This window comes from Falco peregrinus, chromosome 3, assembly GCF_023634155.1.
Source record: "Falco peregrinus isolate bFalPer1 chromosome 3, bFalPer1.pri, whole genome shotgun sequence".
NCBI lineage: Eukaryota > Metazoa > Chordata > Aves > Falconiformes > Falconidae > Falco > Falco peregrinus.
Window position 1 is genome coordinate 35,573,015 of NC_073723.1, and position 26,960 is coordinate 35,599,974.

Consider the following 26,960-nt stretch of genomic DNA (forward strand, 5'->3'; position numbering starts at 1 on the left):
GGGGGGCGAAGGGCCGCCCGCGGGGAGGGGGCCGCGGCCGCACCGCGGGGCCGCGGCGCAGGTGATGGGGCCGCGGCGGGGCCCGACCCCCGGGAGCGCGGCGGGGCGGCGCGACAGCCCGGCGGTCTCCAGCCGGCAGCGCCGCGGCGGACGGGCAGCCCCGGCACTCGGCGGGCGCCGGCCGCGCCAGGCTTCGGCTCGGCCTTCCCCGGTGCGGGTGGCGCAGGCCGGGAGCGCCTGCGGAGGGGAGAACCGGGCCGCCGGCGACCCGTCCCGGTGCCTGGCGTGCCCCGCCCGCCTCTCCCCTGCGCCGTAGCAGCTCCCTGTCACTCATTTCACCGGCCGCGTTTGACAGAAAAACGCCGAGATCGATTATAACTTAGGTCCTCAAGTCTCCTGAGGCCACCAGGCACGGGACACGCGGGTGGTCTGGCGAGGGGCGACCCTTCGGGCGCTTCCCCAGCCCCTTGCGCTGGTGTCCAAATACACCTGGCCTTAACCTTGCTCCAGGTGCGCCGCTTCCTCCGGTTACCGTCACACGGAGGTGAGAAGGCCCTGCAGTCCGTATGGCGTAAGGGTTCAAGAGATGCACTGCAAGAAGGAAACGCTGTTGGGAAGAGGCACATGGATACCCTTTCACACCAGGCAGCGGAGTACGTTACGGAGGGACACTACAGCAAATGTGCTGTGTCACGTAGGAGCTGTACCTTCACAGATAATAGCATGTTCAGGGCAATATATGTATGTATAGAAGTAAGGAGCAAGCAGGGATGTGCTCTCTCTCTGGACCTTGAATCGTATTCCTCCTGATCTCAGGTGACAGGAATTTCCTGACTCCTTACACATTCAATATTGACTTAAATAAACCCATTATCTTGTCTGGAAGTGAAAACACAACAGAATCCAATAATGTGATTGATTTTAAATTGTCATGATGAATGCAGAACATGCCTTGCATCTGACAAGGTCAGAGTTCACATTTTGTTTGTATTTATTTGTTTTACACCTTTCAGTAACCTCAGGCTGAATTTTATCCTGGTGAACAGGGGATTTTGGCACAGCCTTGACCTACACCATATATTTATTATTTTATCATTTTGAAGGTAGAAATAAAAGCTTTAAGGAAGCCATGCAAGCACAAAGAGGGAAACAATGCCAAAGGCAGAATTAGCCAGAAGACAGACAAATCCAAACACTAGCCATGCATGTACCAAGTACTGTCATGTGGGATTTCTGAGTCAAGAGCCAAGGAATAGAAGAATTTACACTAAAAGCAGTAAAAACTCCCTATGATTAAGTAAAAAAATAATTTCAGAATTAAAAATTTGGAGGAAAAACGCTGAGCCAATATTCCTAAATTGAATCAAGGTAAGAGGAAGTTCTACCACCTTCCTGGTGCATTCCAGGTATTCATCACTTCGCCCAAAGTGTAGCTTGGTTGATTAAGAAGCAAAGAAAAAAGAAGTGCCCAAGGAAACGCTTGATAAATGTGACAAAAAAGCATTCTGAAGCAGTACAACCTTTCTGTGTCAGGGTTATCCATTTAAATACTATAGAACAGCTTTCCAGGTATTTCCTCACATAACGTGGCCTCTGAAGAAGCAGGAATATGTAGAGGGCAAAGTAAGAATGAGAAATAATTTTCTTCTGCATTTAGATAACATTGATAGATTCCTATTAGGAATGAAGAGATCACTGGGATGCTAGTAGACCAATAAATTTGGTTGATTTTAAACACCACAGCAAAATTTACTACACTGACATTCATTAACCCAATTGTGCTAAGCACTGGCTCTTACACCTTGCTAACTGTTACCACTATGTATTAATTTTTAAAGATTATCAACTGTTAGTACAGATTCAAAGCAGTCGGTCCTCGGCAGCTCTGCCCCACCTTAGCTGCGGGTATACAGTACCGCAGAGCGGATGCCTCCTCACTAGCACCGATGGCTCCCGTCCTTGCTCTCAGGGGCCAGGGGCAGGAACTCTCGATGCAGGGAGCCAGGGCTGAAGCAGATACCTGCTTTCTGCCTCCTCTCATGAAACTGGGCTCTTACCTGTTTATAAGGCTATGCAACCTGTAGCTAATTCCCAGCCCTCCACCTCCACCCTCAGACAAAGTTACTGTGCGAAGCGGGGCAGGGGGTCTTGTTTTCCCAGGCCCCTGCAGGTGCCTTATAGTTGTTGGGCTGTTGGGGTTTTTTTTATTATTATTATTTTGTTTCGCTGCTGCTTCCTTTCTTAAAGCAAAAGCAGTCTGTTCCCATCTATCAAGGTTGTGCTTTGCCAAAGACCAGTCACTGACCATCAGTGAGTTGTTTTTGCTGCTCTGGCTCCACTTTCAACTCGTGCTTGCGTTTTTCAAGGCCTTTGTTACATCCCACACTTAAGCTGCACCTTGTAACAACAGGCTACTGGTATCAAGCTCTGGTTCACACAGAAAGTTTTGTAACACGTTGATAACAAGCCCAACGGGCTTTGCACAGTTACCCAAACAAAGGCCAGGGCCTTTTACTAGCAGCAGTGCTTTTAAGGGGCACAAAACCGCATTACGCCTGGGGCCTGAACCAGCTGCTGGCACAGGCGGCTTAGGGGCTTCCACCGTCACTGGAGCAACAGGACTGCTGTAGCTACTGCGAGGGGGGAAGAAATAGCTCCACCTGGTGGACCAACAAATAACTGCCGTCACTATTCTACTGCAAAATTAAACACTTCAGAGTATGGTATAGTACAGTAACAGTTTAGGATCTTCTGGGAAGATTCACACAAATGAAAAAAATGCCCGAACACAGTGGAGATGGCAGTCTCCATCATGAAAGAAGTATACCAATCATATTAACACAAGGCTTATGATTAGCTTCCATAAGAAACTGCTGATCTCCTGTTTTTCAAAAGCCACTCCAGATTGCAAAGTCATGCATCCTTCATCAACAGTGCAGATTAAACATACTTTCCGGTAAATTCTTGGATCTCTCATTACAAGACTCTTTACCCCAGCGAAGCAAACCATCAAGCTCCTGTCTTAGAAGCAAAGGCCCAACCTTCTTTTCTCTTATTAAACACACTAATTCTCATTTCGTATAATGCTTTTAATCTATAAATGTGTTTTGACCCATTTTGACAAAACAGTGAAATAGTGAAAAGTAACAAAAAGCTAGAAATAACCATTACGAAAATAATGTAAAAATCTGTCTGATTGCTAAACCATCAAAATATATCACAAAGAATTTATTTCCTAGAAAACAAGGAAAAGTGCATTGTAGCATATGAATTTGCATATGTATAATACACATTTTTAGTGTATATATTAATAATCTTCAAAGATCTTGTTGAATATCATTCAGTGCATGTGTAAGTCGTCTTATTTTGTTTTCCATGGCTTTTTTATTGTTTGCCATTTCCTGCAGAAGCTGCCGCATTTCTTCTTCAACATAGTAAACCTGAAAGAGCACATGGAGATCAAATAGAATTCTTGCTTTTCCTTAATATACCTAAAACCATATAATCTTGGCAATTTTTAACACTGATAAGCTATGCAAGAGTGATATGCTTATGTTTAAATAAGCAATGCACTACTTTTGACGCTGGATGCAGTAGCAGAATTTTGCTTTAAAAAAGGTATTAGTTTGCTAGGAGATAGTAATGTATCAAACCAAAATACCTACTATGCAGAGAAAGCACCAGTTGTCACACTAAGGAAGAATGCAGTATATGACAGGAACAGCAACTGTTAACACTGGCCTAGGTGAGTGAAATTAATTACCTGGCATAATCATCATTATTCTTGCCTGTATAGATTAGGAAATATTAAGCTATCGACTCGTAACAGCTACATAGCATGGCAACTTTACTTTGCTTCGATACAGAACTTCATGATGGTACAGTTTGAGTAGTAAACTGAACTGCTGGTTGACAGCCAGCTGAACATGAGCCAGCAGTGTGCCCAGGTGGCCAAGCCTGGCTTGTATCCACAACAGTGTGGCCAGCAGGACAAGGGAAGCGATTGTCCCCCTCGACTTGGCATTGGTGAGGTCGCACCTCGAATACTGCATAGTTTTGGGCCCCTCACTACAAGACAGACAGACATTGAGGTGCTGGAGCGTGTCCACAGAAGGGCAACAAAACTGGTGAAGGGTCTGGAGCACAAGTCTTATGAGAAGCGGCTGAGGGAAGTGGTGGTGTTCAGCCTGGAGAAGAGGAGGCTCGGGGGGGACCTTATTGCTCTCTACAGCTACCTGGAAGGAGGCTGTAGCCAGGTGTGTGTGTCTTTCTCTTCTCCCAGATAATAAGCAAAAGGACAAGAGCAAACAGCCTCCGGTTACACCAGGGGAGGTTTAGGAGGATATTAGGAAAAAATTCTTTGCTGAAAGGGTGGTCAAGCATTGGAACAGGCTGCCCAGGGAGGTGGTGGAGTCTCCATCCCTGTAGGTGTTTAAAAAACACCTAGATGTGGTGCTTAGGGATGTGGTTTAGTGATGAATTTGGCAGTCTTGGGTTAACGGTTGGAACTGATAATCTCAAAGGCCTTTTCCAACCTACATGATTCTGTGATTAAGCCAGGGCTGTTTCCAGCCAGAGATTAGCCAGATAGATACAAACAGGTGACTTCCAAGCACCACTGTTGTAGCAGCTTTAGAATAAAAATTCAAATACAGTAAACATTTAAGTTTAGTATTAAAATTACTTTCTCATTTGCTGCTTCTATTTGTTTTTCCTTTTCGTTTGCCAGCTGCAATAGTTCTTCCTGATGGGCTGCCAACATTGACTCAAGTTGTTTTCTAAAAGCATTATCCATTTCATGAAGCTTTTCCACAGCAATCCTAAAAAATGATAAAAAAAATTTTAAAGAAAATCACATTCCTGCAAACAACTGAAGTATTTTGCTTTGCTCAATTCTGCCTTTGATAAGGCTTTAATAACACAGGCACGAAGACAATTATTTCAATATCTAGCATCAGAACATGTCATTTTTTCAAGCATGTGTTCTAGTTTCATGCACTGTGTTTAGGGCTTCTGGCACTCCTCTCAGCAGAAAGAGTTTAATTACTAGCAAAGAATACGAAGATTTGAGCTTCCTACTGTCAATATGGGTAAGAACTCCACCTATTTTCAAACATCTACTTAGGCTTTTGCTTCCTGAGAAGTCAATGACTGAACTATGCAACCCTGTAAATGGCCTGTAAGCCTGTGTCTCACAGAAAGAGAGAAGTGTCTGCTTCACAGTAGAAGTATTTCCTTGACTGCAAGCAAATTCTGCTTTTAGAGGATAATTCTATCATATGTAGCAATAGAAGGCAAGGCAAATTATTCCACTACACAACTGATTTACCACAAAATTTTGAAGCAAAACAGAATTATTTGGGACAGAATTTCAGCTTCACTACTGATCATCTAACAATTTCAAAACCTGGTACTACTGACTATTTGAGGTGGTTGGTTTTTGCTTAATTGTGGTTTTTTTTGTTTGTTTGCTTTTTAAATCAAACTCAACCATCAAGTTATTTTCTTTCATTTATTAATCAATAACCTTCCTTAAAATAATATTGAAAGTATAATTCATCAAAGTATTTAATTTAAAATTGTAAAGCAAAAAATCTTCATCATACTAGCTTATTCCTTCAGTAACACTGTGGTTATCACTGCTAGATAAATATGTAGTAAATAATTAACTAGCTATTCTTTTCTTAAGAATAGTTGGGAGGAAAGAAGAAAAGAGAAAGGGGCCAAAGAGTACAGTAAAAATCATACTAACAATCTGAGCTTATCACAGGCAGCAGTCTACCATACTTCTCTATAATTGAACACATAAAATAACTGAGCATCATCTAAGGCCCTGTTTTCTGGGTTATGAGTATTTGTTTCTGTATCATCTTGTATTTACTATTAACTGCTCAAAAAAATTGACAGTACAAGAGAAACAATAAAAGAAACTTAAAACTTGTTGCTACTTGTATGAGAAGAGAATGACAGGTAACTTATAAACAGTCTGTTTATCACAGGCTGAAATATTAATTGACACCAAGCTGGGGGGAGTGTCGCTCTGCTGGAGGGCAGGAGGCTCTGCAGAGGGATCTGGGCAGGCTGGACCGATGGGCCGAGCCCAGTTGTAGGAGGTTCAACCAGGCTCAGTGCCGGGCCCTGCCCTTGGGTCACAGCAGCCCCAGGCAGCGCTGCAGGCTGGGGCAGAGCGGCTGGGAAGCTGCCTGGGGGAAAAGGGCCTGGGGGAGCTGGCTGACGGCCGGCTGGGCATGAGCCAGCAGTGTGCCCCGGGGGGCAAGGGGGCCCACAGCATCCTGGCCTGTATCAGAAACTGTGTGGCCAGCAGGACTATACTTGGCACTGGTGAGGCCGCACCTTGAATATTGTGTTCAGTTTTGGGCCCCTCACTTCAAGAGGGATGTAGAGGTGCTGGAGTGTGTCCAGAGAAGGACGGCGGGGCTGGTGAAGGGTCTGGAGCACAAGTCTTAGGAGGAGTGGCTGAGAACCATGGGTTGTTTGGTCTGGAGAAAAGGAGGCTCAGGGGAGACTGTATAGCTGTCTACAATTACCTGAAATGAGGTTGTAGCGAGGTGTGTGTCTGTCTCTTCTCCCAGATAACAAACAAAAGGACAAGAGGAAAGAAACAGCCTCAAGCCGCACCAGGGGAGGTGCAACTGGGTATTGGATATTAGGAAAAATTTAGATTGGATATTAGGAAATATTTCTTCACTGAAAGGGTTGTCAAGTACTGGAGGGAGGTGGTGGAGTCACCTTCACTGGAAGTGTTTAAAAGACGTTTAGAGGTAGCACTTAGGGACATGGTTTAGTGGTGGACTTGGCAGTGCCAGGTTAACAGTTGGACTCAATGATCTTAAAGATCTTTTCCAGCCTAAACAATTCTATGATTTATTAGTATTCTTGTGACAAATATTGAGGATCAGTCCTCAATTTCCCCCAAAGTGCACGAGGTATTTTCATTATCCTGCAGAGACATTAGCCAAGCACTGTGGCCCCCCTTCTAAGCCCACATGCAAGCCACAGCTGCTTGGCTTGACCTGCAATTTGCAACCAATTTGTCCCACATGTTCTGGTTACAAGCTAAAAGGTTGACAGGCTCATGCTCAAAGAAACTCTGCTACAGACTGTCCCTCACGTGTACAAGCATCTTCACTGCATGACTCCAGCCAGCATGTTTGATGACTGTATAAGAGTCCCTATCATGCAAACGTGACATCAAGTTTCCTCACAGAGGTAAATCAAAAGCATTGTGGTGGAATGAGCATATTAGGGAGGAAGGACTGTAGAGTCCAAGTATTTTCAAAGAAAATAGGAACATAGCTAAGTTACAAGGAAAAAATACTGTAGCTGGATGCTAGTTTCACAAAGTCAGTCACCTGTATAGCAAGAATTATGTCTATGCACACAGAGTTTGCGGCAACTGGGCTCACCAAGTACTTAAAAAGGCATTATGCATTTTTTCACTAAATAATCACACATTTCTGTACTATTATTAACAGGGCAACTCTACACCAACTGAGCAGTCACAAAATAAGCTATTAAGGTGCTCACCTCTGAGTTTGAAGACTTTTATTTCTCTCTTCAATCAACCGTTTCTCTTTGATATCAAAGCTCTCCTTCATTTGTTTAACCTGCACCTCCAGCTGACTTAATAGGTCTCCTTTACCTTGCCACTTCTTTTTCAGTGCACTGAAAAATAAAACGCACACATTTACAATGGATATAGATACCACTTCTTAGAAGGGAGTAAAAAAGTTTTCCATGCTTCCATTTTTCTATATTTCTGTGGGTTTTAATAGCCAGCAAGTACTCTCTGACCATAGAATAACTTCAGAGCAGTGTTGCATACTATGATGATCTCAAAGGATTATTGCCACTTTTGTCACCTGTGTGCATTCTTAATGTCATCAAGTTCTACTTCTTTTTCTTCTAGCAGTTGCTTTAATTCCTCTTTTCTTCCATTTAGCCTTTCTAATTTTCCCATTAGCTCTTCAAGTTCAGCAGCCTTTTCATCCAACTGTACTTGAAAAAGTTTCCGAGCTTCCAGATTTTCTTCATGCTGTTTTCTGATTTGTTTATCTTTTTCTTGTAAGCCCTTTAGGAGACAAATATTTTTGAACACAAACTCCCTTCATTTTAACTTTATTGTTAAATATACTATATTCAATAATATAACTATATTGTTAAATACCCTTTAAGAATATGTGTTTAGTCTATGCTGGAATAAAGCAGAGAGGGACATGTGAAAGTTTGCTCTTTAAACATATAATTATATGAAAAACACTTAGTAAAGTGATAGCCAGTTAAATAATCTTCATCTGAAAGACGTTAGAATTAAAAAACAACAAAACATCAAAACATAAATCTGAAGTTGAAAGCAAGTTCAGAAAAAAGTTTATAACTAATACAACAATTCACATACACAAATCACTGAGCTCACATTCTTTTACGTGGCTATATAGCTTAATGAGTAACGCATCTAACCTTGACTGATGTAACATGCTATAAAACTTTGATTAATAATCTAAAGTCTTAAGTTTCTAAATGACATGAATGGAATTAATAGAAGAAAACATAGTAGCTCTTCTGTTAAAATACTGATTTACAAGAACATAATAAAGAAAAAAATATTTACATTGTGAAATAGATCTGAAGCAAACTTTTTTTTCCTTTTCTTCTAAACACACAGGAAAAATTACGCTACCCTAGCTTTTCCTCTTACAAAATCATTATCAAGAATAAGTTGAAGCAAGGCAAAGAGAAGAAAGTCTTCACATATATATGGCTCAAAGAGATATTTTAAGTAGCATCTCTGTACACCAAGTTAAAACAAGGCCCTCATCTGCACTCAGTGAAATCAATTGCCACTGACAGCCTGATCGTGCTTGCTAAACTAGGAGTGCAGAGCCAGCTTTCATTACAGCCTTTTACAACAACTTTCACTGCAAGTCTTAATTTTAACTAAGCACACAAACTGTCAGACATGGCACTTACTTCTTTTAATTTCCTAATTGTTTCTGTCTGATCGTCCACTATTTTGTTTTTAATTTTTATTGTATCACTGTCATGTTCCTTTTGCTTTTTTAACATCTCAATCTCATTCGTTAAAACTTCAATTTTTGCCTCCAGTTTTCCCCGATCCTGAGCAAGATGAGCTCCTAGATAAAACAGGATATTCACACTACAGCACTCATTTTACAAATGACTTCAAGATGTAAAATGTTGGAGGAGGGGGAGGGAGGCGAAGGTAATAACCACCTTAAAAATCAAACATGACCGTTTTGCCCACTAGAAACACTGCAGGGCTTTAATCTGTAGGTGGGTAAAACTTAAAGAGGAAATGTAGAACTGAAGGTCTGTATTTTATCCTTTGTGAAATTCTCTGATAAAAGTCCAGTAATTCTTACAGACCCAGCTAATCTCAAACAACCCACAAGGTGGTGCTGAGTTACATGAATAGTGAAAAGTGATAAAAGCCCAAGCTTTTTTTCACCCAGCAGTTAACACTTTTTTTTTTTTTAACATATATACTGAGATTTTCCCATTAGACTTATCTGATAGAAAAGTAGCATTACATAACAATATTTACAAATCCATGTTTTCCTAGTTTCATATTTGAAAGTTTTTTGCATAACATCATGGTTTTTTGATATTTTTGGGAAATAGGTAAACTGTATTTGCAATTACCTCCCACTACTGCTGTTATAGTTCCTATAATGGCCTGTGTACTACAGAAGATTATTTTAGCATGCCATCTTTACAACTGCATAAGATCAACAAGGCATCCTTTAAAAGGTATGACACTGAATACCAACAATTTCTTTCTACAAAAGAAAAAAAAATAAAATTACCCTGTTGTGCCAACTCCTGCCCCCATATTTTCCTTTCCATTTTTAACCCGTCTATCACAGATTCCTGGGCTGTCAGCTGAGAAATAAGCTTTCCATTTTCCTTTTTCAGAAGTTCAACCTGAATAGCCTTCTGTTTGTGCTCCTCAATCACAGTTTCAAGTTCTCCAGTTCGACACTACGAACAAATATTAGAAAAACACAATTAGATCTTTTAAAACAGCTATTCAAAATTTCACACCAATATAAGTGGCTAGGAAAGTAGTACTTACATGTGACAAAAGAAGAATATACTGCTTGCATACAGTGTTCTATCTGCATCTCTTCCCAGTAATAAAACACAAACGATTTGCTTCAAATAGACATATTTCAATCCCAGAAAACTGTAAAGCTGATTTCTAAATACCCACCTTAAATTATGCAGTTATGCAGGCTACTTTTTGTTTTACAGATTACAGCTGTTTAACGTAGCTATTTTTTAACTTTGTTTTTAGCAACATCACTGATGGGCAGAATCTTATTCTGTACAGCAACACGCAGTGTTTGTACACCCCAACAGCAACATGTAGGGGAGGAGATGAGAAACAGCTGCGCAGGGGTTGTACTGCACAGAAGGTTTAACATAAAGAGGGACTGGATACATACATGGACTGGTTCACACAACAGTTTAAAGGTTGTGTTTCCAAGATTTTTAAGGATCTACTTACTACAGTATGTTACTATACAGTGATCAATAGTAGAAGATAAAGCAACTGTGCCCACAGTATTTAACCTTAAAATTAGACAATTAGTAGATTAATGACTAATACTGCTAATTTTATGCAACTCTTAGATATTAAGCTGCTAATAACTACACTTGATTATTTATTCAATTTCATCTTTACCTCACATACAGCGGCCACTGCAGAACTGTATTTCATTACTTTGTATTTACAGAGGGTCAGGGCGATTAATATAGGTTTTTAAATCTCAGTGAAGAGTGGCCACTTGATTATACACAAACTGTTAGTGCAAACAAGGCAAGAAGTGCACTTCTGAAGACATGAGTCTAGATTTTGCTTTATGAGGAACAGTGTTTGTGAGAAACAGAAGTGCAAGATGCAAGAAAAAAAGGGTGATGTGGAGTACTAGGTTTTAGTGCAACAGGAAACTTAACGTCTTTCAGTCAATCTACCTCGTATGGAATTGTTAGCTTTTATAGATAAAATATTACCAAAATATCATGTAGGTAGTTGAAATGTTTTGAAACAAGTACCTTAAGGTTTGCTGTAGCTTCTTCGTTTGTTTTTGTTAATTCTGCAATCTTTGCTTTCTGTTCTTTCACTATACTTGTCAGGTCTTGGATCAGACTTGCCATCTCCTTTTCCTTTTGTTCCAACTCAAAGCGGGCTCGTTTATGTTCAGCTAGATCAGCAGCAACACTGTCAAAACCCTCTTTTACCTAAAGTTTTATAAGATAAGACTTGAAAAATGCTAACATTTGGAAAAAGTGTGAATACATACACACAAATGATGTTGGAATTTCAAATAAAGAAGGAAACTGAGGTTCCTCAACAGTATGGGAAATCAGTTAATATCTGAGACTAGTTTTCTACCAGTTTGTTGGTGATACCTCAACTCTAAAAACTGGTTCTTTTCAGCTACAAGTTGGTAAAAACAGAATGAAAAAAACAAATCAATGGGTAGATGGGAAGTAGAGCAGAAAACATATCTTAGGAAAAGAAAACAATGCCTTGACTTAATCTTATTGTTAAGATTAACATTAAAATCTGGACAGAAGAATTTAGAATTAATTATTTTTTTTTCCCTTGCAAGAGAAAGCTTTGAAGGGTGAAACCCCAGTCTTTTCTTTCCCCTCTTCTCCCATGTATTAAGTCAAGATGAAGCATTTAAAATTTTATTTAACATATAAAATAATGTGAACACTAGCCATAGAAATAAGTTATCTAAGGAATTTCATAACAAGTTTTGAATTTGAATTTCAAAATGCTATCCAAAATTCAGTTTTGAAAATTTAAACAATAGAGAACTTTATTATTAAATACATTAGAATATATGTAACCATAACCTTAGCAAAACATGAGGGAGTTTTTACAATAATTTAGTATGTTCTAATAGGTCAACATCTTTTAAAAGATATTAATACCATCAGACAGAAGGTTTTCTAAATTCTTTTGATTAACTTTTACTTATGAACAAAAATGCTGGGCTTTTTGAGTGCTGACTTGGCATTTCCTCTCTGTGTTCCAATCATTGATATTCCAAGGCTTACTACCCATACTTTTAGATGAATCCTTGAAGGAGAGACTTTGGATCAAAAAAACCTCAAAACAACTGCCCCCTCAAACCCTACACGTTTAAGAAAACTACAGCTACATTTAGCTTGAGATTAAATGTTCTCTTAGTCTCACCTCTTTAAACCTTTTTGCTTCAATGGTTAAAGCTAAACGAAACTCATCTTCTAACTCTTTGTACTTCTGGTTTAACGTATTAATTTTCTCCTGAAATTCTTTAACACGCTGTTCATGCCTCTGCTCCTCTTTAGCCACTTCCTTTGACAAAGCATCTTGAAATTCAGGTCCATTTAAAGCAACTCGGGTTTCAAGTTCTTTCCTGAAGTTAAACATATACTTGAGACAAGACCTGCAGTATCTCACAATACTGTTTCATTTTCATAGAATTTCTTAAAAAGGACAATAAATTACGTAATAAATGGAGTAAATGCCTCAGTTTCACAGACAGATTTCAGTCTTGTATGACAATGGTCCTGGGATGAGGAAAACTGTGCTGAGTACTGTTAAAAACACCCAAAGGAATAACCTTACTTTTAAATTCAAACTGCTGTAGAAATTGTTCAATTGCTCTTTTGCTGTTAGCGTTTGTTTGCTTTGCTGTTAACAAAGATCTGGAAAAGACATTGGAATCGGGGGAAAAAGAACTGTATAACCTCTTCTGCAGTCATTCTCTTCACCCTCACTCAACTGTTTCTCCTTGTTCAGACCCAAAATCTGAAAAGCAACAGCAGTGGAGACCTAAAGAGTTCCAGAATATGTCCTTCCTGTCTGAAAGCATCCCTATAGGAGAATGTTATAGCAAAAGTACCTGTACTTTAAGACTATTCTGTTCATCTGTCTTAAAGCACAAACACAAAATATACCTGCTGTCCTTCACATTACGTCTTTTGGAGATGTATGAGATAATAACTGGAAGTTCTCAAAACACAGCTATCAGATTCTTCCCATCTAAACCTGCAGTTATCTTGGTATTGGAATAAATTTATCCTTCTAAAATTAAAGAACTGTAACCAACTTATTTTATGAACAACTTCCTTCACATACTAGTATACCACACACCACTTGTTGCTTTAGTTTGCACACATATTTAATTGTATTAGCTAAATAGCACAGATCTGGTATTCAAGTATTCTCCAAGAAACAGGAAATTTTGAAATGAATGAGGAAAACAGCCAAGTTTTCCTCTTCAAACCAAATGGGCAAGTCGCCAACCCACCCTAAAACAAGATACTATAGAAGCTGACTTTTATTTTTTTTTAAACTTCATGTTATGTAGTATATGCAGACCTTCAGACAATAAATCATATGTGATTTATTTTTATCTGATTCTTTCCTCAATTGAAATATTTAAAAGGAATTCAGCCATATAATAAGACAAGAACCTATCAAATGAAAGGCTGGAAAAACACAGTTGCCTACACTGTCTTTATGAGTCAGGAATCTACAAGATATGAAGATATGCTTAAGTGAGCAAGAAAATGGGTGGGAAAACATCTACATTTTTACAAAGACCATCTCTCCCATTAACAAAAGAGCAAACTACCAAAACCACAGCCACACTTTGCAGAATGGCTTTAAACAAAACACATTTGCAACACTAGCATCTCCATTAACTTCTGAAAAGAAAATAGAAGACCCCATACCTTTGCTCTTGCTCTCTTAATATAAGAAGTTCATGTAGTTGTTTTATCTTCTCCTTCTGTTGTCGAAAGGATATTCTAAGTAACTGTACTTCTCTTTCATTTGCTGATGCTTTAAGCTCTGCTTCTTGCACCTGTTTCATCTGTGTTGAATTAATAGAAAGAGAAACAAGATTTTCTTAAAACTGTAATCTGTTCTTCATGTCTTATACTAGAGTACAAAGGAACAGGTGCTTTATTAAGTTTTACACATGTCTACCTGGGCCATTATGTTTACAGCAAACACCACAACTGTATTTTTCACAAAATGTTATGGAATGTTATTATGTTACCTAGCCCAAGACAAAGGAATGTTTTGTGGTGTGTGTTTGGGTTTTTTTTAGGTTAATTTGTTTTGTTACACTTGCAGAAATTTAAGACAAGATTTTAAAAATTAAGTCTTAGATTAACTTACTACAACACACAAAAAAAAAAAGCAACTTTCAGGAAGAACCAAGGACATTTACTTAATTTGTATGAAGACCCCAAAAGTGGAGAAGTGGAACAAATATATCTGCAGAATGATTTCCTCAGTTAGAATCTCTGGTATTGTAATACTTGCATTAGTTTCAAGCAAAATATTTTTAGATGCATCCAATATAACTTTTTTAAACACCACAGTTACCAAAATCTGTATCTTATTGTTTTACAGTTTAAAGTTGCTGAACAGAGCTTCTTTCTAATGATTTAATATATATTATTAAATAATATATATTAAATATTATAAATACCAGGTGACATAGTCCACTTTTTCCATTTGATGCAAATTTTTATGAATAAATCCATCATATAATCTTAAGCCTTTTACATACAAAGCTGTCTTTTCTGATGCAACAAGTAGGAAAAAATATGAAAAAAGTTATAAAAAAAGGTTTTAATTACTCATGAAATGGTAATTCAGAATCAAGACACTTCAGAAGGCTCCAGATTAGAATGTGTAACAGAAACAGCGGAAGTGATATTAATGGAGATTTTCTTACTCTTAATCATTACTTGTAGCATTCATTTCAATCCTATTGTGATCAAGTAGCGAGCAGTAACAACTATCTTGTCAATCTGTCCTCCTAAGCAAAGCAAAGGGCCTCCAAATTCTGTACTTCCACAATTCTAATCTCTCTGCTTTCCAGAGTTATCAAATCTGTGAATGGTTAACGGACTACTCAAGATTAGTTTTAAGTGTCAGTTATCTAACGGCAGAGCTAGAATGCCAGAAACAACTGGTCTGATTTCCAACACTCACAATAAAACAAACAAACCCCAATCTCCACAAAACAAAAAAGACCAAGTAATAAAAAAATCCCAACCTAAATCTGTTTTCTTTCAGAATTCTATCACATCTGTTCCTGCAACTTGATTTTTGAACAATTAATCAAAATGAAAAATAAAAAAAAAATAATAAAAAATTAAGGAACATGTAAGGCATGTCCTGCACTGATAAATAAAACATTGTTTCCAATGTTTATCATCTCCTGCAACGTCCCTTAAGATACATAAGCGCTGCTGCATGTTATGAGTTCTAGCTTCAAAGTGCTAGAGGTACCTAAAGTTCATACAGTAACTTCAGTTGTATGAAAATCGTTATGAGGCTTGAGTATGAACTTAAGTTCTCATGTTCTACATATTAAGCCTCTTCATAAGCAACACTTAAACTCATCCCCACTGCATTCCTGTTGTTTTGCGGATGAAGTGAAGCAATTCTCTCCTAAACTGCAGTATTTAAAAACAAAAATTTCAAGTGAGAACACATACAAATTTAAAGACTGCTAGAAAATAGGGTACAATTTAGATCCATTGTAACTTATTTATCTTGAACCCCTTAAAGAAGTAATCTAGTAATGTTGACTGGAATCCTTGAACAGTGACTACCATAAGTAACCAAAATTTACCACTGAAGCTAACTGCCAATGTGTACTATGAGAAAGCTCTATAAAATATTCTAGAGTTTGTTAGGCTTAGAGAATCATGATTATTCTTTTAAACATAATTATTAAAGAATATTTCCTACAGAATCTTAAAGACAGGAACAAAGGCCTTCCCTTAAAATTCTGCAGTTAATAAAAAAGATGTTACTACTATCAAAAGAGATTACTTCTACAAACTCAAAGAAAAAATAAAAACCTCATACATAAATATTTACTTTCTTATAGAAAAAGAAAAAAACCCAAAAAAACCAAAGGCCCCAAAACCATCCACTCTTCTCTAAATCACTAATTTAGCAGTTTTCAAAATGACAAGCAGATACCTGATCTAAACTGAAGGTCACTTCTAGATCCGTAATAGCTTCAGGGTCTTTACAGGTACGGAAGGAAATGGAAGAGCCACTCAGGTGCCTAAACAAACCTAAAGTGGAGGGTGGCTAATCCATAACTTGAATGGCTCTTACAGTTTGGCTGCCAGCACCCTCCCCAATTCTGTTTCCTTTCAGGGTATCTGAGCAACAACACGCCCTACAGCACCACACTAGCAGTTCAGACACTTTTCCCAATGGATATATTAGGATTCAATTTCTGTAAGTGGATGCACTCAGTGACACAGGAATAAGAATCAAACAACAGGAACAGATACTGGAGGATGGAGCATTTGACCACTGAAAATTCATCAGTTAGTCAGTCAGAAATAGTGGCAGTATCTGGTCCAGCATCTTGATTTTACGTATTAGTATACTGAACGAAGTGCCTGTGGCAACAAAAGCATCATTATCTTCTCCAGCTGTAAAAACAAAACCAAAAATTCCAAGCAAACAAATAAACAACAACAAAAAACAACCCAAAACAACCAGAATCTTTAAGTTCTCAGCAATTTTTATGGTCACAATTAAAATAATCTGATTCTTTAGATCAGCAAAACAAACAGAACCACCAGATTTTCATACCAATAGTAAAATCTTTACTGATTTCAGCAACATTTTTAAAAAGTTGATTTTCAGAAAATATCAACTCTCAGTGTTAAGTACATAGGACTTATTCTCCTTTATCTTAAAACCACATCCATGACATATTTATAAAAAACGTTAATTGACAATTAAAAAGGATACTTGTCTTTTTGTGGCAAACTCAGACTTAAGGCTCGTAAAATATAGCATGTATTAATATCTAGGACTATAGTAGCCATCCTGCTGTCATTGTGTTATTTACTCATGGAAAATATTTACCTCTGTTGTTCGTTGCTGCAGCCTCTGTGTCTCCATCTTGGACAGTGTTTCTTCTAAAGCTTGCATGGCCTTCTGATGTTCTACTTCTTTGTTTCTTGCCTGATTTAACTCATTAGTCAGTCTTTCAGTTTCACCTTTCAACTGTTGGACATCTGCCTGCAGTCTTGCTTTAATATCTCTCTCTCTCAATATCAGTTCCTTTAGCCTGAGAATAAATGCCACTAAAGTATTACAAACATTTTAGTATTTAGTTTGATGCCAAATACATTGAGAAAAAGACATTAGTAAGTATTGTAGCACTGTATCTTGTTCTTTGCTGAGTTTTACTATTTACAGCACTGTCATGTAAACCTGTTTAAAAATACGTAAAATATTACTGAAGTAATGTGTATCATTTCTAGATGAAGTTTCATTTTGAAAGAAACTAAGCTGGAGACAACCTCATAGACAGGTCTTTAAGGAAATGACATTCCAGTACCACTTTGCTTTATACAGTAGTCAGACATATAGTATCAATTTGTAATTTAATAATTTTCTTCAGAAAACTTTAAAATATCCTTAAATATTCTAGTAATTTTTGACATAAGATCTATTTCAAATGAAAAGGAACGTAATAAGCCTCTTATACAAGGTAGTAACAAGTAAAGGTGCAAAGTGGACCTAAAACAAAAAGAAAAAAAGGAAACAATCAGAGCCAGACATGAATGGCAACTCAGGAAGCACTTGGCTTGTTTCCTCCTTACAAAAAGGAAAATGTAACTTTGATAACTACAATGCAGTTAAGAAAAAATATAAATACAGCAGACATCTCCAGTCTTAGCTGAGAACAAACAATATGTTGTTAAAAGAGAGAACTCCGGGGGAGGGGGGGGGGGGGGGGGAAGATGCTGCTCAGAACTCACAAGGATAATGGTAGCAGTCTATGGGAGATACCCTAGGCCTGACCTGCACAACATATTGCCTATTGGCCAACTCTACCCTGACACAAACATCTTTGCTCAAGTGCACCATACAGGAAAAAAAGAACACTGTATGTATAAGTGGAAAGGGAGACTGGGAACTGGAAGATGAAAACACGACACGAGACAGCTACTAGGGCTTGAGCTGCAAGGTAAAGTGTAATTATGATAGAGACTGCTTGCAAAGTAACAGCTAGAAATGGAGGTAAATTGACATACTGGTACTGTTCTGAGACAGGAACAGGAAGAAAGCTGCAGAAAGGAATTTCATTAGGCAATACTGAGAGAAATTCTAGCACTATGTCATGATGCATTATTTTCCAAGCATATTGTTTAAAGCTGTTCTCATTTCTTCAGTCTATAAATTGAATTGTCTTGAATTAATAAAACCAAAACAAACTTTTATGCTACAGCACTGTTTCCCCACCTGTCTGAAGTGTATACAGCCATACTTTGAATATTCTTTTCTTCTTTTGCATGTCTCTGTAGCTCTCTGACATGTTCTATTAATTTCTTCTCTGCTTGCTCTGCTTTCCATCTCTTTTCTTTCTCCTGATCCAGTTCTCGAATCAGTACCTAAACAATAAGGCGGCAAGCATCAGCTTAATAGAAAACATTCCAGTGTGGCCAAAAAGGACAAACAATATTCGTAATTGTAGAATAAGATATTTTGTCTTTCTGGAATTCATGGATGACAAAGGGAAGTGTAAGCAACCAGGCCAAAAATCACCATAAAATGAAATAAATTCTCTCCCAAAGACAGTGCAAGAACTCCACAACTTTTTTGATACTATCTACATGCAATTATTTTTGTCACTTCCCACGTTAAAATTTCACCAGGAGACATATAGTTGTCTTCAGGTGAAGACATACTCATATTTAACTTGAAATGATGCAAAACATACTCGGTATGTTGATTCCTCTGTGGCATCTGAATTCATTTCTTCTACTCTTTCTATATTGCTCTGTATTCCAGTTAACTTTTCAGCTTTTCTTCCCACTACTTCTAAGTCTCGAGTATCGGATGATGAATTGGGATAAGCGTGTCTCTGACTGGAGCGTGGACACTTTGAGGAACTCTTCTTCTCTTCCCTATAACCGCAGCACATCAAGGTGTGTTTAAAAAACAACAGGGGATTCAGACACTTTATAACAGGTCAAAATTTTAGAGTTCTGTGTAGAAGTTGAATTGTACAGAGTACAAAACCACACAGAAAGTAACTTGCAAGCAAATCATAAAACAAACAGCTAAATTCAAATCTTCAGGTGTAAAAAAAGTAGGACTAGCAGATGCTACCTGAGAAACACCTTATGATCATGTAGCTATTAAACAATTTTAGAGAAGCAGAGTAGCTGTAGAGCTGCAGTGGCTGACTAAACTAAAATATTCCAATTTATATCACCTTTTATTCATCACTTCCGATATTTACTATATAAATCAAACTACTATAGCATTCTCAGTTTCATCACCAAATATGGGCAGTTATATCCTTGACCATCGTTCTGACATCATAAATCTTATTATTATTTTTTAATGACTCAGTTCCTCTGTCTGTGGAGAATTTGTCTGTAACCACAATTTAAAACAAAGATGAAAATGTAAATTGTTAGAATTCTGAAAGTGTTAATTTTGGAAACTTCAGATCAATTTCCTTTTCACCTCAAGACAGAAAATGCTCGTATAGGGAAATGACCAAGCAAAGGCTCAGCAGCTAGTAGTTTTCACAGCATTATTAACAGAGCTAGTTTACCCAATCTACCACTTTCAGCCAAATGTTTCAAGTCAAACTACTAGTTCACTCTGACAATATTAATCTTAATTAATTTTAGCTTTATACTGCGAACACTGGGATACCTGTCAATTATTTTATTCTTAAGATGATTTGCATGACACCTAGTAGATAAGGTAGTTCTACGGTAAGTAGGGATCTTGCTTCTTTTCACAATCTTTCTGTTGTTCTCTTTCCCACTCTCATTTTCGCTCTCAGAAGTTGGATCTGTGTCCCTCTTCGCTTTCAGAACATTTGGAGGAGCTTCCCTTCTTGAGGTATCAGATACCTAATAACAGATCAAAGTTTTATCCATACAAGTTGCAATTTCTAACAGGTTAGTTTCTCACACTTATTCAGGTGCTGTTTTTAAAAAGTTCACACAAAATAATTTTGATAGAAAAGTAAACAATTGCTCCCAAACAACCTCCTCCCCCCTTGCTAAAACATTTCATTGCTTTGAAGACAATATAAACCAAACAGAACAGCATGTTTGAGAACACAGCTGTATCTTTGAAATACCTGAAGTTTGGCAAAATCCCTAGGCAGAGCAGCTTGGTGCAATATATAAAACAAATAAGCAAGGTACACCACGAACTGTTACAAAAACATTCCTGACAAACATATGAGACCAACTTAGACTATTAGCAAAATTAATTTTCACCAACCCTGTAAGTCAGGTATTTTGCTGTGTTTCATATTTTACTCTGGTTCAGTTACTATATTGATGGCTTCAGAGTAAAAACCAGAAGACAATTTTCCAATATACTACGATCAGTAGTTCTCCCAGTCCCAAACACTAGGGTTTTTATTCAGTATGAAAGTTTTCATGATTCAAAGTGCAATCAAAAGGTACACCTCATTTTACAAACAAAACTTTCTGTGCAATCACAGAAAAACATTCACCTTTTGCAGTATCTGTGAAATCTGATCTTCTATTTTTTTAATCCTCATCTCACTGAATATTTTATCAAGTTCAGCCTTCTCTGGTTCTGAAGATGAGACAAGCTCTGTAGAGGAGCTGATGGCACTTTGTACTGGTATTCTTGTACGCTGATGAAAATGAGCTAATGCCTGGTCAATATGAGGTGTCAACACCGGTAAGGTAACATAGTCCTATCAAAAGGAAAGACAATCCTTGTAACATTAATGAGTTGCATGCAATATAAAAATGAAATGTATCCATTTTAAAAACAGTACACACAAACTATGGCACCTGGTCTCTGGATAAGGGGAACCCAGATGAAACCGAACAGCCTAAAATGTCTTCTAAACACTGCAAATCTGAACAGTTTTCTTCTGCTGGGTCCGCTGGTTCAGCAGAAATATTTCTTCCATCTAGAGTTGTTAGCTGAGGCAACGCCTGAAGAACAATTTCTCTATAACCTTGAGGAAAAGACCAGATTTAAATTGAAATTAATCTCCAAAGGCAATATCTAGTGTATGTCATCTTAAATTATGCATTGCATTTTTAACAGAAGACAAAAAGGAGTGAGTTATTTGCAAGTGTCTCATCTTTCCCAACCCACAAGACTTTCAATAGACAACATTACAAAACAAATTAACTGGGAAGCTGCCTGCCTAGTCCTGGTCCATATGGGGATTTCCCCACCAACATCAGCATGTTGCAGTTGCACAGACAACCTTTTAATATTGGCCTACTGCACCAAAACAGTTGTATCAAGTATAAGGATAGACAAATATAAGGTAAAGGCAAGTTCTGAAAGGCTTACGTAACCTCATGCTTCTTCAGTTAATGAAGTAAGGTGTTATGAAACTGTAAAGCACTGAAAACAGATTTATTTAAACTAATAGAATTTTGGCTTCTGAATGCTGCAGCTTTGAAAGCAAGTGCCACCAAAAAGGCAGATATGAAGAGGTATGTAAACACTTACAGAAGAAAATTAGTGGAATTTCCTAAGTTATCCTGGTAACTTTATAATAGCCTGTTACTGCATCCATGGTGCCTGAATTCATTTGTAAAACTTGTTCATGGGTGCTTTTGAAAACCTCAATTATCTCTGAAGTTTCTTTCTAAGAACTGTACACATACTATACCTGTATCAGTTACATGCTCATGATATGGTTGCTATTTTGTAATATTGTAGTTCCTACTGTTCTACTCTTTGTAATGAGACTATCTTTGAGCTGTCTCGGAAGTACCAATCCTCCACTTCTATGTTCCTGTGAGAGATTTCCCCCTCTCTTATACAGAAAGAAAACAAACAAAACCTGCAGCAAAACAGGATGCTACAGTTTAACTTGTTTGAACACAAGGTGTAACATTTGAACAGTGAAAAAAACCTATCCCAAACCCAGAAACCCAACACGACTGCAAGTGATGTATCCACACATACTCCTCCAGGTTGGCTCCATGCTGCTAGTGAAACCACTGCCTATTTTGATGAAAATGCTGATTACTGCAGAGCGTCTTAGTCTATCACTGCTTACTGAAGCTGTGGGACAAGGACAAAAGGCTAACAGTGCTTATTACTGATCTTCCTCTTGTGGTCTCTATCAGCAGACAAACATCTACTTCCCATGCCTGCCTGCATTCTATATAGTTCAATATCTCTATCGTCATTCTTCACATTCTCCACCCACCCACATTATAATATTAATACTCCTTCCCTCCTATTTCTGCAATACTTTCTCTTCCCATCACTCTTTACCTATCTCCAGCCTTAACCTAAAATAATATGTGTAAAGTTGAGCCTTACCAAAGCATACAAGTAGATAAAATGTTGAGAATATGCCCAGGGGGAAGAAAAAAATAATATTTTTTTTAATGGCAAACAGATTAATTTTGACAGAATTTAGATTCCTGCGGGCCGGTCAGTTTACAAAAGGGTTTGCAAGCTTCAGAACCTGGCTCACAGCTTAAGGGAAATCACTGACATAATGAGCACAAATTATTTACCTAACAGGAGACCCATACCTGCTCTGTGACAAACTGGATTGGCTTTTCCATTTTTTTCCAGTGTCAGATTTGTCAAACAGCGCAGCCCCTTTGTGCACTGAAGTAAGTGATTAATATTGTTTACACAGTTGCTATGTAGGTCAATATGGCTAATCTTATGACTGGTTCCATGAAGGCACTGAAGTCCTGAAAATTTGAGAAAAACCACAAAATAACGATTTCTGAAGCAATCCTAGACTATTGGGTTTAGAACAAATAGCATCCTGTTGAAAAATATTCAGCAAATAATATATCATAACTGGAAATGATCTAACAACTTTTGCTCCATATCCTTGTCTACATATATTAATTAGCTACGGTACACTACCACACAGTGCAATGCTTAAGCTAGTTACAAGAGCTAACTTCAAAGAAATAGATTAGTTTAACTGCTAAGCAGCATGTAAAAATAAACATTTTGCTTGAAGTTCCTTTTTGTTACTCAGTTCATTAACAAAATTGTTACCAATGTTCTTTTAAATCTTCTATTACAAACTCCCTTGATTCTACAGCTTAAAAATCTTACAAGTAAAAATTCACCATTTCAACAAATAGATTTAGAAAAGAACTTTCACATCATATCCAGAGTTGCATTTTTGTCCTACAAAAAGGAAATATATGAATCTTTTGGAAATATCTTCCGAAATGCTTCCAAACGCATTTTTTTTGAAATGTTTAGTATACTACTTAGTGAACAAGCTTGGCCTCGCCGTATACAGGAGAAAAAAATCCAGTTCTGAACAATCCTTGATGTTAGAAACTTGAAAGCTGATAGTAGCAGCAATTGCACCTTTAGTAGCATTACTCAGTCAATTGGCTGAACAACTAGAAGCTTCTAAAAATAAACTTGGTCAAGTTTTTAAAAATTAATGTCCGGCAAATGCTTTTTACTGCACTGCACATGCTAAAGTCACTTACCAGAGAGATCATGTATGTGATTATATGACAAATTCAGTGTAGTTAAATTAAAGAGCTTTTCCAGTCCTAAACAAAATGAGGGGAAAAAAACAACAAACAGTAAGAATTTCAGAAGAACGCTCTGCTTTCATCAAATCAAAACCTGCAAAGTAAGCCTTTAAAAAGCATAACCACAAATTACAACAATAAACTACAATAAATCTAAAAAATATATAAACTGTTTCCCTTATAAGTTAACACCATATTGCTATGATAAATCATACAAAGACTATATATTTTTTTAAAATTTACACAATAGTATGGTTAGCAGCTCACTAACTTCGCATAACCTTAATTATATGCATACTTTCCAGAAGCAAGCTTTAATGCAACTCTTAGAAAAGCTTCACGAGTTGCTGAATAGACATAAATAAATATTGCAGACCTTCCACTTTCGTTATCAGGTTACAGGATAAACTTAGGGTGCGCAGGTTTGCCAAGGAATCTAACCCCTCGATCCGGCGGATTTCGTTTGATGACAGATCTAAATGCTGCAGATTCCGGAGGTGGCTGAGCCCTTCGATTCTGGAGATGCGGTTACAGTGCACGTTGAGCGTGTGCAGGCCCGGGCTCAGGGACACGTCCAGCAGGCTGCGAAGGAAAGGCCCCTGTCGCCACCGGGCAGCTTCACCCCCAGGCCGCTCCACCCGCCCCCGCCCAGCGCCCCGCTCCGGCCTCCCCTCATCCCGAGCGCCCCGCTCCCAGTGCCGGCTGCTGCGGGACGCCATTACGCTCCTCACCTCTTAACGCCCTTATCCATGAGGCTGAGCTCGCCAGCGATGGCGCGGCCCCCCGCCATACCGTCGGCCCGCCCGCACAAACCGCCGCTTCACTTCAAACTGCCCCCGCCTCCCACGGGCGACGCTCCGCGCTTTACGGCTAAGACGCAAAGCCCTCACAACGACGTGGCCGCCAAGCAGCGCCTCCCCGCTCCCCCCCGGGCCCCGGGAGCCTGCGCTAGGCGGCGGGCGTGGGCCGCCTGCCGGCGGCGGGGTAGCCGTGGGGCAGGGCCCTCCCGGCGGCCTGAGCGTATGAACAGCGCTCACGGTGTGGAGGTTTTGGGTTTGTTTAGGGCTGGTGCAGCATTAAGAGTTTACCCCAGCCGTGGCTCGAAGCTGGGCCCTGGCGCAGGCGGGCCTGGCCTGGCCTCGGCAGGGGCCACAGATTCACTCTGTAGAACGGCATTTTCTAACGCACTGGAGCCCTGGCAGCACTTCGGAGCGTTGGTTCAGTACTTGCCCACAGGCTGGCCTGCTCGGGGTCCGTGTGCGGAAATCAGGGGTCCCACCGCGGTATTTGTGCGTGGTGGGACCCCTGCTGGGTCCTGAGGAGCAGGGGAGGCACGGCACTGTGTTCAGCTGCTGGCGGCCTTCCGCCGGCCATGACTCTGGGATCTTGCTTGGCCTGCGTGGCTGGGGAGAGCCTCTGGCTGACTGTAACTACTGACAAGGCACTGGCTGTTACAGTACAACCAGGAATTTGAAGAGAAATGTAGCTGAAGGTGAAGTTTGGTTAAACAATTTCAGTAAGGCTGGACTGTATGTCCTAATGGGCTTCTTACTTGGACTGGGCACCGTGCATGCCTTTTAATATCAGTGCTATTGTAGTACACCTTTAAAATACCACATTGACGTTTCTTCATGAGTAACTTAATTTTTCATGGCATTATAGCATCACTGTATAACTTTACAGTGCAACACTAAGCATTTACAGTGCAATGCTGAGCATTTGATGTAGAAAATGCAAACCTGTCCTGATAGAGTAGATTCATCTAACCATCTAAAAGTAGGAGGGGAATCATTTTCAGTGGGCAGTTAATACAGCCATTGCTGGGACTGGGTGAGTTTCAACTCATGTCTCGCACATAACAAAGACTAGACACTTAATTTTTAAATATCTGCATTTACACAGATGAGTGCTATTGTTGGACATGCTCGCTAGCCAGTGATTATTAATACCTGTTTACTGAAAAAAATCCATCATGCTTTTCTTCACACTTCACAGCCCCAAAAATGGATGTATACAGTAGCTCATGCAAATGAACCTACATTGATGTTTTATCAAAGAGAAATACTTCAGTAAACTCTACAGCTAGTATGAACACCTGTATAGGATGCAAGTGCAAACATCATAGCATGTCACAGAACAATGACTTTTCCCATGTTTTTTGGTTTGCCAATAGCTGACTGCTGTGTGAGGTCTGTTTCATGATCAATAATAAAAGTAGAATGATGTATCTGCCAGGGAAACAAATAGATCCTTAAGACTTTTAGTAAAAACCAGATGTGCAATAAGTTTGGCAGAGTACCAGGAACAGGAAAACAGGAATATTGCCAAGGCAGTAGTTTGTCACATGTCTCTTATGTGCAGACTCATATTCTAAATGAGTTTGTGAATATGGTCATGGGGTCTGGTGTGGCAAATAGTAAACTGTCTCCCCTCTAATGGAACTTAACAGAAGTCCTTGAATAGCTGTTGAACTCCTTTCAGAAGGCAAGACAAAACTACTTTGAAATGTAATGTTCCCCACAAAAGGTGAGCTGAAGAAGAGGAGACCAAAAGGGAGGATCAAATTCATCGGTCATATTAAATACAGTATGTTCCTGGGTGTCTGCCAAGGAAGAATAACGCTGACTTTTTTCCCTAGAAGGTTTCTTCAGGTTTTTCTTTTGTTCCATTGCTTCTTTATCCTTGGTGAATGTCAGCAACAGAAAGCTTTTTCAGAGGCAACACAGGAGAGTTATTGAAACTTTGCAAGCCAAAGTGGTTTGTAATTTTTGCTATATCTTCTCCCCTTAAAAGATTTGTGATGGTGCAGTGATAAGTCAATACCATGCTTGAAACACTGTAGTTGATTGAAAAGGAAATAAATAAATGCTTTAAAATCTGACATTGTTTAGACAGATGGGGTTCTTTCTAGTCCATCTAATCAGTGAGTGGATCATAAGAAGGACTAGTGAGTACACGCAGAAAATTCTTGACAAGATTGAAATCGAGGCTTCTCATCCAAGTACATTGAAATTCAGTTAATCACAATTACAAAATATGACATATCGATTTTAGGCAACAAAAATACTCTTCCATTACTTTTCTAAACTGGTTTCTTTTCAGTCTAGAGAAACTACAGTGACTGAAGGTATCATTCCTGATAAGAATTAGCTAGTTGATAATTAAAAACTTGACATTGAAGGCTAAAAGAATTTTAAAAGAAAATTTAAAGGGAAGGTCCTAAATGCTAGGAACACTAGAAATGATTAGCTGAAGTTTCAGCTTTCAACCATAGCTGTTACATAGCACTCTCTTGACCTCATTTTAGCTGGCACTCAAAAGAAATGTTGCTCCCTATT

The 26,960-nt window shown here is 38.8% G+C and overlaps 1 protein-coding gene across 1 annotated transcript; it reads right to left on the reverse strand.

Moving 5' to 3' along the window:
* Positions 1-3,203: 3,203 nt before the first annotated feature.
* LRRCC1 (leucine rich repeat and coiled-coil centrosomal protein 1) lies at positions 3,204-24,500 on the reverse strand. Its single transcript, XM_013301738.3, has 19 exons — positions 24,354-24,500; positions 23,999-24,204; positions 23,575-23,640; positions 22,636-22,803; positions 20,914-21,083; positions 20,604-20,813; positions 19,784-19,986; positions 18,834-19,020; positions 18,356-18,504; positions 16,970-17,174; positions 13,783-13,922; positions 12,257-12,458; positions 11,101-11,286; positions 9,849-10,023; positions 8,992-9,155; positions 7,884-8,092; positions 7,549-7,686; positions 4,685-4,820; positions 3,204-3,440 (listed from the first exon to the last, which is right to left on the reverse strand). Exons 1-19 carry the CDS (start codon positions 24,410-24,412, stop codon positions 3,318-3,320), a joined length of 3,096 nt encoding a protein of 1,031 aa, XP_013157192.2. The 5' UTR covers positions 24,413-24,500; the 3' UTR covers positions 3,204-3,317.
* Positions 24,501-26,960: the final 2,460 nt, after the last annotated feature.